The 13,289-nt window shown below is 38.1% G+C and overlaps 1 protein-coding gene across 1 annotated transcript in view; it reads left to right on the top strand.

Moving 5' to 3' along the window:
* The first annotated feature begins 5,675 nt into the window (after nt 1-5,675).
* The window catches only part of SUSD1 (sushi domain containing 1), a 49,220-nt gene continuing 41,606 nt past the window's right edge, over nt 5,676-13,289 (top strand). The window contains exon 1 of the mRNA XM_005425332.3: nt 5,676-5,860. Coding sequence (XP_005425389.2) covers nt 5,824-5,860 — 37 coding nt within the window. The 5' untranslated portion in view covers nt 5,676-5,823. The remainder of the gene's footprint in view (nt 5,861-13,289) is intronic.

Genomic DNA, 13,289 nt, shown 5'->3' with positions numbered 1-13,289 from the left:
CTGAAAGCAAGTCCCATGGTGAATGCAGCCAAACCCCTGGCTGGGATACAGCCCCAGAAGCATTTGTTGGTTCACCAGATTTGACTGGCCCTTTCAAACACCTTTCCTTTGACTGTGAGCATTGATGAAAAGACTGCCTGTGGAATCTTAAAAAATTTTAGCTTAGAAAAAATTTGAATGTTGGTATTTATTATGTTTGCTTTCTGGTTTTGTGATACAAGTATTGTGTATCTTGATTCACCTTTACTGTTCTGTTTTTGCAACCAAATTATTCTTGCCAACATACTTTTAGATTTGTGTGTATCTGAAAGGTGCTACCTCTTAGGGAGATCTGCTTTTACAAGATATGCAGATAAGCTTTGGAACTTGACAGTACGCCTTAACATTTGCTTAGCAGCATGAAAGGCACTAGTTAAGGCTACTTTTTCCCCTTTAGTGTTCCACCTTGGAAAATTGAAAGCATAACCATAACACCTTAGTTATTACAATGCATTGTTAGTGAAGAAGCATGGCAGAAGGAATAATTTTTATACTTTGTGATTGATTCATTAATCCCTGGTGCAGAAGCACAGTTGCATCTCAGTTCTTGATTCTCTAAAGCCCTTGATATCTGTGAAAAGAGTAAGATTTAGGAAAGAATGATATTCTACAGAGTCTCATGGTGATGTGGATGGAATGGGGCCTCCAAAGGCCTTAGTCCTACCTTTTAGTCAGATTATAGATAACTTTAAGCAGTTACTCAAAGTATTGTCCATGTTAATTTAAAAAAAATAATTACACTGAACAAATTCTCTGTTCTTCGCAGTTCCGTTTGGCAGTCCTCAATGTGAATTTGCTTCCTTAATATGTAAAGCTTTAAACATACTACATTCTATGTCTTTTGCCTTTTTCCCTGTTCCCTGTGTAACTCTGAAGAGGATTCTGGCTTCATCTTCTCTATACTGTGGCCTTAAGCTGTTAAAGATATGTTTATAATTTCTTCAACATATGTTATTAATTTCTGTTTGTGAAACATCTGGTAATGTGCACAGTTTAAATTGGAATTTGGGCACATGGTGGGATTATTTGGGGCTGTCTTATGCAGGGCCAGGAGTCAAACTCGATGATCCTTGTGGGTCCCTTCCACTTCTGCATATTCTATGATTCTGTGACTGTATTGTTATGCCTCTGTATATGTCATGTCCTTGAATCAACTCTGAGTTACCTCCTAGTCCATTGTTTTTGATGGATGCACACTTGGTTCAAAGTGTAATAAGGCCTTTTTAACAACCCAGGAGCAGCTAAGTGCCTTTTCAAATGATCCTTGATTTGTTATATAATGGTAAAACTTTTGGTTTTTTTTTAATTTCTGCAGAACTCTTAAAACATCAGAATCAACTTTTGAAACTTTGACTTATAATTTGACTCAGTTGTCTTGTCTGCTGGTCCTGTAAGTTGCACTGGATTTGTGTGCTGATAAATTGAGGTCCTTTTTATTCAGAAGATATTCCACATACCTGTGGAAACTTGCCTATTTTTGACATTTTTCTGATTACAGGCAGCAAACCTGTGTTTGTGTGCCAAGAAAACTATTAGTCTTTGTGGATAGTAGTGCCAGTGAGGTCTGTCTGATCAATTATGTTGCCCTCCTCTGATTCATGTCAGTAGGAAAGTGGTAAGTTGGGGTTTTTTATAAGAGATGTAGACCTACTACTTGACATTTTATGCTGTTAGCTTATATTTCTATTTTTCAAATGAGAGGTCAACTGCCTACAAAAAGCATTGTTTGCCTTAACCTTTGGCCCTGACGTGTTAGCCAGAGCACAACTACTAGGCTTAGTCTTGTTACTGTTGTGCTGAAACAATACTAGTCAGATTGCACAGAATTTTTTCTTTACATTATCTTTTTTCTGAAGTTTTGTTTGCTATATAAAAGATTCTTTGCCTGCTCTTTTCAAAGCAAATCCTAGCAGTTAGAATATAAAATTCCTGAAGTATTTAACTTCAGGGTTTTATTGATGGGGGATGTGATATAGGAACAAAATTGGACCAAAGTTTTTGTGCCTTCAGTAGTTTTATATGTAGGGTTTTTCATATCTGTAGGTGTCTTAAGTATAATAAATACATCTTTCCCCTCTGGAAAATGTATATTTATATTGTGAAAAATTAATTTTGTCTACTGACTATACAAGAAGTGAACTACAGCTGTTTCAATACGGATTTAATTAGTCTACTGTCTTTCCCATTTACAGGGTGGTTTTTTTTCTTTTTTCTTTTTTTTTTTTTTACTGCAAAGCGTAGGAATCCAAGCATAACTCACATTATTTCTTACTTCAGATAATAATGACATGTTGTGCTTGGAGCAGTCCCAAAGAAATTAAATGCTTACATAATTGAAGGTCCTTGATGAATGAAGAAAGCTTTTACTTTAGCAGATTAATGTCATCATTGTAAGCAGTTTTTCAGTTCTTGGAAACTGTGCTTTATTTATGAGTGGGAAGCTGCCACACATAAACTTGATTTCAAGCACTTTCCAATTCTTTTTGAATATGTTACCCACTTTCTACAGAAGTTCACCATAGAACTGCAGCAGCACAACATGAAAGTTGCTAACCAAGCAGATTATTGCATCAGAATGTAACTTAATTCTCTGACCAAAGAGTGTTCTGGTTTTACTGAGATATGAAAACCTGTTTTCTCTCACATTCCTTTCTGATGGGAAGACCCAATGCAAAGTGGCCTCTATTTGAGACTGTTACTGGTGGTAGAAACAGTGGAAAATGAAAATAGTAATGTGAACCAAATGGTGTGAGAGAATGCAAAAAGTAAATATATTGCTTTTAGTACTGTACTCAAGACACAGTAAACATCTCTAAGAATTGCTGTCATTTCCTCATTTCACATGATCTGTTCATAAAAATTCCATTTCAGTTTATAAAAATGTTCATGTAACACAAGAAAATACTGTAAATATTTGTAGCATCATGTTTTGTTTTGGTTTTGGTTTGTTTTTTTTTTAATCTGGAAAACGAGTGTTTGGGGAAACAATGGAAATGAAAAATGTTTTTATATAAAAATATTGTCTGTATATTTTAATAAGCAAAAGCTTTCATTTGTAAAGCATCTTGTGGCATTGCATGAAAAGTATTTTATATCTGTGGAGATGACTTAAAACTGAAGAGATATAAGATGTATAAAAGAAACCTATTTTGTGACTGTGTAGTGCATGGTGAATATGATTTTGTTTGCGCTGTAATATATTCTGGTTTTTTAGGTTAGTGTGGTTTCTGATTACATGATATCTATGCCTAACTACTTTCCTAACTCTAGTTGTTGTAGCATGTCTTTTAATAAATGTAATTATGACTGTACTCTTAAATTTTCCTGTGTTCTTGACTATTACTTTGGGGTTTTTTTTGGTCTTAAAATTGTGCAGCTAATAACATCTAATTTTCTGGGGTTTTTTCCTTTAGCATACATGGGCATCTAAACAAAAGCTTTTCATATCAAAAGTATTTTAAGAGGATTAATGCACATCTTCAGCAAGAAGTGAAGGTCAGCAGCACTTAAATTTTTTCCTGAGCAGTGCAGAAATTCTCATTTTCAGTAGGATAGAAATTTATTCTACAACTCTAAACCAATGCAGTAGTTGATGGCTATTTTGTTATTTGAGACAGGAATGAGAGGCTTCAGTGATGAGAGACTTGGAGCCTTATCATTGAGAACTCCTTTATCTTTTACCATGCTGTACTCTTTTCTAGTCCTAGGATTGAAGTTCATATCCTTTGCACAAAGATTTAAAAAATGTAAATAGCAGCTTAAAAAGATGGTCTGCTTTCAGCTTCCTGTTTCTCAACTGTCTTGTTGATTGCCTTTCTTTCATACTCCTTTGGTTGCTCTTCTCCATGTTGCACAACACTAATTTAGACCCTCTTATTCTTGCATGCAAAATTCAGGATTGATGGTAAACAGGTAGTAGTCTAAGGCCATAGATACAAATACGAGGTGAGTGCAACACCTCTATGAACTAAAATTTTCAGCCAGTCTGGCAAAGATTTAATTGTCTGCCACCCAGTAGATTATGCAATTGTCAGTCTCTGAGTGTAGATGCTTTTGTGGGAAGAAAAATCTGACTCAGTTTAGACTGAATTGCAAGTTTCAGCAAATTATTCTCCAAAGGCTAGATCTGAAGTCCCCATGTGTAACTCTTGATTTTGTCCTTGATACTTAAATATTTGATAAGCATTCTGGGGAAAATGCTAGCTTTTAGTGGCCATAATTTGGCTTCTTATTTTTTGACCAAGTCTGCCTGAGAATGTATGAGGAACTGAAATTCCTGACTGTTGTCTTCTCCCATTACTCCTTAACCAAAAAGTAAATCCTATCATGAATTCTTGTCTCTGGTTGTTAACCCTACAATACAATCACAGTAATTTTTTTCCTTAAGCAGCTTATATAAGTGTCCATCTTGGAAAATGAAAAATGAAATACAACTTTTAAATAACACAGATATAAATTTTTTGATACCAGAACTTCCGTTACTTGCAAACTGAAAGAGAAAGGGCAGTAACTGGTGAATTTGCCAGCATCTACTTTCTCACGGTTTGAATCAGACCCAAAAGTTTTCTCAATAGCCCCAGGGCTCACCCATTTACAGAGGTGGAAAGAAGATTATTGTATGCTTTGAAAATACAATAAAAATTCCCACTTGCATTTTCTTAACTGTGCTGAGATATTTGTACTTGAGTTCTTTGGCATGTAGCAGGTGAGTACAAGTATGTCTAAACAAAATATAATGAAAGCAGAAGTTGTGGTAGAATATCTAGGTGAGAGAAGGTGTGGGGCATAGAGGCAGAGGGAAGAAGAGACCTCAGAAATGTGAGTCATCCCAGAGACCATTTCCAGACTGAAGCCTTTGCTGTTGAACATCAACTCTTCTCAGATGCTGCAAAAAAACCAGAACAGTCCGGTGACAATGAGAACAGATATCTTTAAGGTGGTGCTAAGGTAGCAGTATGAGTTGTTCAGCTCCAAAAAAGCTCTGACAATTAGAGTAATACTTTAATCTCAAGCTAGTGATCATTCTTATTCCATAGTATTTGCTGCTTAGTCTAAGCCAATTCATCAGGGTAACACTTTTAGGTCCTGTGTTTCATTTCCAATCTGTTTCAAGTACAACTACTCTGTCCTTTTGTGAGAATCAGAGCTTTAAATGGAAGCAAAGTATACTGTCTGTAATTCCTCCATTAAATCTACTATGTAAGTGTTTTTCTAGCTGTGCAGCTTAGGGAGATACAAGAAGGCTGGAGAGGGATTTTTCAAGAGAGCAGTAAGACATGAGCAAATGGCCTCAAGATTAACAAGAGTAGGTTTGGATTAGATACTAGGAAGAATTTCTTTACTGGGGATGGTGACATACTGGAACAGGCTGCTTAGAGAAGTTGTGGACTTTCCATCCTTAGAAGTGTTCAAGGCCAGGGCCTTGGATGGGGCTTTGAACAACCTGGTCTGGTGGAAGGTGTTATTGCCCATGGCAGGCAGGTCAAACTATATGATCTTTAAGGGTGCTTCCAAGTGAGACTGTATGATTATATGAACTGTTTCTCTTGTGCATGCATATTGTTTGTACAATGCAGGGTCTGTAAGGGTTTTTATTTAAGGTTTTCTCTGATTCTTTTTTTCCTCCAGAGCCCATCTTGGTCTGCAAAGCCACATTAAACTCCTCAGAAGATGTTGCTCAATGCTTGGAAACTTTTTTTAAAGGAAAGTGGACTGAAGGATATTGCATAATACTGCAGGCTTGCAAGCTCTGTGGTTGGATACAGGTTCAATTTCTACCCTGCCATGGTGCTGCCTAACACACACCTAGAGAATATATTCAGTAAGTATCACTGCCTATAAAAGTAAAATTGAAGCTCCTTTTAAAACAAATATGATCTCAACACAAAAAAAATTACAAAGACTAAAGAAATTAAGATAACTCTGCTATTCAGTACTATGAATTCTGTTGATGATCTAGGAAGAACTGTCTGTAGCTCCATGGTCTATTTTAGTCAGTGCAATGTGGGTGGGTGCTGGAAAGAAGGATTGTGGGTTCTTTTCTAATTAAACACTTCCAACAAAAACCTGAAGTTGTCAGGTTTAGTTCTTACCAAAAAACATGGCACTGTTATTGGCTGACTTTTCAGCATTACAGACCTTCTCTCTTTCTTTTTCTTCCCTCTTCAAATTCTCTCCTATGGCCAAATTATCCAAAAGCAGTGTGAGATTCAATAGCAGCAATACAGTACCTTCAGCAAAATGTAATTTCTGTATATGCAGAATTCAAATTCATCTGGTCATCTGATTTGAAGTATCTTGTGAATTGTGTAACTAAGCTTCCCCCTTGTGAAAAGCCTTGAAAGTAGATTTTCTATTTAAGGTCACAATAAATTTCTAAAAACAGTTATCTACCCAAGTAATCTCTTCTATCACATCTATTAACTGAAAGTGGTTTCTATACTTTGCTTCGTATGTGATGTTTGATTTGGTGACATGCTTTTTTCCTTTTTGTGTGTATGTTCTCATTATGACTCAACAGCTTAAAACTCAGTCTTGCTGAGGCTTTAATTATATTTTCAAAAGCATACAGGGTTTATACTGTTGGTCTTTGTGCTTCAACAAGTTTATCTTCTTTCTCAGAGCCTTCAGTGGTCTATCAGATACTGAACTGGTTAAAGATTTTTGATAGCGGACCTCTCCCAGTCAATTCCATCATTGTTGAGTGTGTTGGTTTCAACAATAAATAACTGCTCTTTGAGTATTACAACTTTCAATGTTAATTCAGCCACAGAGACATGAAGGTTAATAAACACCACACTTCTTGATGCTAAGACTTACTTGTTATGGTAGAAATGTCTTTTTCTCTTCTTCTGCTCTGGTTTGGCACTGCTGGTTACAGCTTGCCTGTCACAAGTTGGCCTGAGTTAATTTCTCCTTCAAGGCACGCTATTTGTGCTTGTTAGATTCCCAAAGAACTTACTGGAACACTTTGTGGAGCTCTTTACTCACCAGTCAGTGCAGAACTATGCTACTTGTGTGAACAGTTTTTCTTTAAGGAAGTTGTTCAATCACTGTGTACCTCTAGTTTTAACACAAACTGCTTATTTTGCAGGGCTTAGATTCTCCCAATTTTATATTATGGGAAGATTGCATTTTCCATTTAGTTTTTTTTTAAATGCATGTGATTTTAATCAAGGTCCTTCAAAAATATTTAGGTCATTGTTGCCACTCATCAACAGGAAAATAGATAAGGAAGAGGTTAGCAGCAGCATCCTGTCTTGCCTGGGATATCTTGGTCACTTACTGTCTCATGAAATCTAACAGGAAAATTGCTGATAACTTTGCTGATGAAGCCTAGAAACACTCTTGATTAAGATACTGAATGTAACTTTGGGAATCCTGCTGACTAATCTTGATTCTGTCCCTTTCAAAGACTGGGATCCAGTCTAAACAACTACACTCTAAACTGACATACACATAACTTCTTACTCTCCAAATGATGGGGCTGTACCTTCAGCCAAAGTTTAAAACACCCTCTGGTGTACATCTGGTTGTGTATCAAATGGGTATAAAATAAAAAATCTGTAATTGTAATTAGTGGATTCATGTAGCACATAGCAAGAAAAAAATTCTCAGCCTCGTGCAGGCCCAAATGGTCAGTCATTATTTAGTTTTCACAGGCTTATATCATTTGGATGTCAAGTTTTTCTGCTATATGGAAAGTTCTTGAGCCAGCGGTGCCCTTATGGCTAAGCAGGCCTGTGGTATCCTGGGCTGCATCATGAAGAGTAGTGCCAGCAGATCCAGAGAGGTGATCCTGCCACTCTGCTCAGCCCTGGCAAGGCCTCACCTGGAATGCTGTGTCCAGTTCTAGGCTCCTCAGTACAAGAGAGACATGGAGCTCTTGGAGTGGGTCCAGTGGAGGGTGACAAAGATGATTAAAGGACTGGAGCATCTCTCTTACAAGGAAGGGCTGAGGGAGCTGGGCATCTTCAGCCTTGAGAAGCGACAACTGAGGCGGGACTCCATCACTGTCTATGAGTATCTGAAAGGAGGATGTTGAGAGGATGGAGCAAGGTTCTGCTCAGTGATGCCAAGGAATAGAACAAAAGGCAGAAACAGATGTACAGAAGTTCCACCTGAATATAAGGAAAAATTTCTTTACAGTGTGAGTCACAGTGCACTGGAACAGGTTGCCCAGAGAGTTCGTGGAGTTTCCCTCAACTGAGATATTCAAGAACACTCCATTCTGGATGGAATCCTGTGCCATGTGCTCTCAGATAACCCTTCATGAGCAGGGAGGTTGGCCCAGGGTACCTCCAGTGCTCCCTTCTAATCTTTCTCATTCTGTGGTTCTGTGATTATAAGACAAACTTGATTTCTTGCAAGTATTATTTGAAGATAAATAGGGCTTTCAGCTTTGCAATTTGAATGAAAAAGAAAATAAAAAGACTAGGTGGCCACAGAAATGCTAATCTTAAGTTTTTATTACAATTTATAACAACACGAAATGCCATCACCCAGGGTGTATTTCTCCTCTGATTGCCAGTAAATGTAGAAATAACAGAGTTACACCTAATTTAATATTCCAAGATCAAAGAACAGGGCTTGTGCTGGTTTTGTAACAAAACAAAAGCATTCTCCTTTTTTATGCCAATTAATGCCTAATTTTATGAATCTAAAATCCAACTCATTCAACTAGCTTTGTATTCCTAGGGTCTAAATATACAGTAATTTAAGGTACTTTCTAATTGAGATAAAAATAGCTACTTTGAACTTTATGAACAGCATGTAAAAGTTTAATTGCTTACAGAACAACTCAGAGAGTAAGGCTGAGGTATTTACTATGAAAGGTTTGGTTACTATTTCCCCTTTTCTTTACCGCTACACAGTGTTGATGCAAATCTGAGATTGCCTGGTGACAAAATACAATTGGTCCATGGAGAAGGAAGCCATGGCAAAAGAATCCCCAACTGCCTAAGCAGCTTCAGAATGGTTTGGTTTATTTTCTCTGGTCACAGAACCACAGAATGGTTGGGGTTGGAGGGACCTCTGGAGATCATCTGGTTCAACTTCCCTGCTAAAGCAGGTTCACAGGAACATGTTCAGGCAGGATGGCCAGGAACTCACAAGACACAAATATGGAATTTATCTTCATAGATAATATAATTTGGCAAGTTGCAGTATTTCCCAACTAATGTTTCTAGACTCACTTTAAGACTCATCTTGCCCATAAATATAGCAAAGCTGATGGTGAGAGAAGGATAATACAAGGATAATTGTGTAGTCAGTGGGATTTGGTTTTTTTCCTATACCTATCAAAGATATTGTCATTAATTTTTGCCTTATTGACAAGCTGTTATTAAGTTCTATGCAGCTTCAATAGAAAGGCCAACACCCCTGTGGGTGAGCTTGGGGAGCCTGGTAGAGAAGAAAGCATGAATCTTTTTGCCAAGTTATTTCTCTTCAGATTTTAGCAGATATTTTAGGATCTGAAAGAAAAAGATGTCTGTTCATCTTCTTGGAGCTGGAAAAATCACAACATTACTTTTTATTTATTTAGTTATTATTTTTAAAATGTATGAAGGAAGTGCTGTTACTGTTCCTTTCTGAACTTGTCCTTTGTGCCTCTCTGCCTCTTCCCTCCTAACTACAGTCTTCAGTCAGCACAACCCTCAAAATAATGACACAGCATGAAACAATCAGAAACAATGGCTATCAGAAGTATTCTTGGATGACATTCCAAGATCTGACAACACCACGACATGCCCCCATAAACCAATATACACTAAGTGTTTGTGGCTTAAAAACTTCTAAAAACTGGGGCAGGGTGCTGTGGCATGAAAGCTTCTACCAGAGGTTATGCTGACCCACACACACTTATGTAGGAATACCATCCCAGTTACACATCTAAGTGGGAGGGAGAAGTGAAGAGAGGGAGAGAGGGGCTATCTTATCAAAGCTCCCAGTAGGTTTGTGGCAAAGCCTAGTTTGGTCTCCTATGCTAAAACCCACAGATAGCAGCCTTTTGCTCTGGAGAGCTGCTTTTCTGATTAGCAGTAACTGTCAGCAGGCTTTATCACCTACTGTGCCCTTGTTATGAGATGTACAGGGCATGCTCTGACGTATGTCACATCCAAGGCATATCCTCTAGACAAATCGTTCATTCAGTTGTAACATTCAATATTTAAGGTTCAAATTCAGGTGTCCAATGCTTTTTCAGAAATCTCATTTATATTTTCATCTTGAACTTTATCTGCTAGGAGTTGAGACAGTGGCATAGGCACCCTGAGAGTACAGACAGAAATACTGCAAACAACTTGAGGGATAATATTTCCTTTAAAAAAAAATCAAACAAGATACTGCTTTACTTCTGCACAGTATTTACTGAAGCATTTTCAATAGAAACTGAAGAGGATCAGGCAATCTTTTCAGTTATTTCTGAATATTTTGAGTTATTTTCAAAAATTGGTGTTTCTTATTCTGGGAGCTAAGTGAGTACCCAGAAACCAGTTATTAATTTGATTAACTTTAAATAAGCAAGAGAGACAGAATCAGATAAAAGGAATCTTCCATCAAGCTGTAGTTACTCTTTTCATTGCCATTTGGAAAGAAGCACTTGATAGAAAGCTGTTCAAGAATGCAACTGCACAATGAATAGCTGAGTGATCTGTTAACAAGGACATTTATTCACTCTAGCTGAAGATGTTTGCTGTTTTTAAAAATGTGTTTGGCAAAAGAGCTATTAATATATTTTGTCTTCATGTGTCAAAATAAGCAGTGTAGTCTATGCCAAAAATCCTTAAGTAAAAAAATAAAGAGATTTAGATAACATGGTGATATGCATTGTCTGCAAAGGAGACAGAACAAATACATATGGCTGAGGAGATGTTTAATCCAGCTTGCCCTTCTGATTTTCAATTATCCACATTTAGACACTTGCAAGCTAAAAATGCACAGCAAACTTCCAGGCATCTCTGGATGAACTGAATTACTTTGACCATCACAACTCCTTTCACAAAGAAGAACAATTGAAGCAACTACTGGTACATACATCTTCTGAGGAGTTTAATGTTAGGGATGAAGGAAACACTGTAATTACAAACTAGGCTTCCTTTAGGTTTGACAAGGAAAAGATTAAAATTTTTATCCTATCCAAAACAGAAAATACAAGTAGATATTAGTCTGTGTTTTCAATAAAGATATTTTGATGTGAAACAAGCAAGATTTGCTGAAGATGTTAAGGATGAGCATGTTGGGACACTAGTCCGTCTTACCCTCCTGAATCTTTAATTATCTTTTTGTACCAATTAGCTACGGTTTGGGCAGGTGACTTCAGGGCAGAAGTGATGTGTGATGAATCTCACCAGTGGATGAGAAGTAATGGAAGAGATTGTTTGGGAATGCTGTGAATTCTACGTCACTGTCAGCATAAAGAGCAAGTTAGACAAGTCAGGAACCATATAATTGACCTTGTTGTAGAGCAGAAAACAGAGCAAATGACCTCTAAACATCTTTTGACACTTATTTCTTACTACTATGCATTGAATTTAAAGTAGCCTTTGTATGTAGTTTAATTATTTGATTAGGAAGTATGTCAAACAGCAAATAATTTTGTGTTTGAGACACAATAGACAGGGACATAACAAGGAGATCAGTTCCAGTCTAGCTACTGTACTTTTTTCAGCTGATACACATCTGTGGTACTTTCTTTAAAGAATATTTCTATTAAAATTTTTAATTTGTTCTCTATATAAATATGATGTATTTCTTCAGGCTTTGTGCCAAAAATATTTTCCTGTTTGCTGCATGAGGTGTTTAAAATTATAAAAAGTTGCTTCCACTACTTTTTATGAAAGGAATAGTAGAAATTGCAGTGATTAGTAGGTCTGCTACACAGTGGGCTGCTGAGGAAGTGGAAAATTTCCAAACCATTTTAGTATGTTGTGCAGAACAATTGCTCTCTGAACCATTCCATATAATGATAAGCTACTTACAACCACTGAGAATGCACACTTCCAATTTCAGTAAGTTTAAGGGAGAAATATGCAGTAAGGACATCTGTAGTGTGTTCTTCCAAAAGCAGGATACTTGTATGTAACTGGCTGCTGCTGAAGAATCTGGTCAAGATGAATAAGCATAGCAGAAGCTGATTTAAAGTGTATTCATGCTTAAGTAGGCAAATAGTAATTTAAAAAAACACAAAAACAGCAAACAAGCAAAACCCCAAAACAAACAAAAACCCACAAACAAAGCCCACCAAAACCAACAAACCAAAACCCCCAAAACTGGAAGAGAGCAGCTTACATAAATAAATCAATAAAGTTGATGATTCAATGAGACTGGGTTTTGCATCCCTTGAAATCAGACAGCAATAATTTGGTGTTTGTTATAATAAAACAGGAAAAGATCAGGTTATGTCACTTAAATGCAGTGGTGATGGAGGACTGGGCTGAATTAGCATTCAAAGGCATTAATGAAAAGCCACCATTGCATATGAGCAAAACTTCAGGAATCTCATTGGAGTTATCAAATACACCAAATTCTACTTTTGTGTTAGGCTTCCCCGATTCCTCACTTGGCACTCCTCTATGGTGGCAACCGGGCAACTGCATTTGTAGATTAAGTTTATGCAGCTTTCTAAAGTGCAGGCTCACGGACATGAATGACGACTCTGAGCGCTAGGGCTACTACTACTTTTCTACAGAAGAAAACTCTTCAGGCAGCACTACTGGTCCTGCCTGAACACGAGGTTCGGGGATTAACCTGAGCGGCGTCTAAGGCCTGCTGTGAGAAAGCTTTATTTCAAGCAGTAAGGGCTGGCCGTGTACGGCTGCACCAGCTCCGTACCTCGTAGGACTGATGTGCCAGCTCCGTGCCGGGAGGCAGCTCCGACGGCCTCCCCTGGGGGACACCCGAGCGCCCCCGACCCGGCCACCGCCCGAGCAGCGGCTCGGTCCCGTTCGCCGGCGGCTGGCGGGAGGCGACACAGCTCCCACGTACAAACAGGTGTGTCTATCCAGCCGCCTTTCCCGGGAATCATAAATAATCCTACCATCCGTTTCTCCCCCCGCAGGCGGGCTATGGACGGCAGCCACCCTTATCAGCCCTGCCACCTGCCTGGCCGGGGCAGAGGCGGTGTCCCGGGGAAGGAAAGGGGTTGTGCCAGGGAAGCGAGGAAAAAGAAAAAAAAAAGGAAAATAAGAGAAAAAGGGAAGAAAAAGAGAGGGTTTTGCGGGCAGTGGGTCGGGGGAGGAAAGGGGCCTCGC

Source organism: Geospiza fortis, unplaced genomic scaffold (genome assembly GCF_000277835.1).
Source record: "Geospiza fortis unplaced genomic scaffold, GeoFor_1.0 scaffold203, whole genome shotgun sequence".
NCBI classification, from domain to species: domain Eukaryota; kingdom Metazoa; phylum Chordata; class Aves; order Passeriformes; family Thraupidae; genus Geospiza; species Geospiza fortis.
The sequence above is the reverse complement of the archived record's forward strand: the minus strand, read 5'-3'. Positions and strand labels throughout refer to the sequence as shown.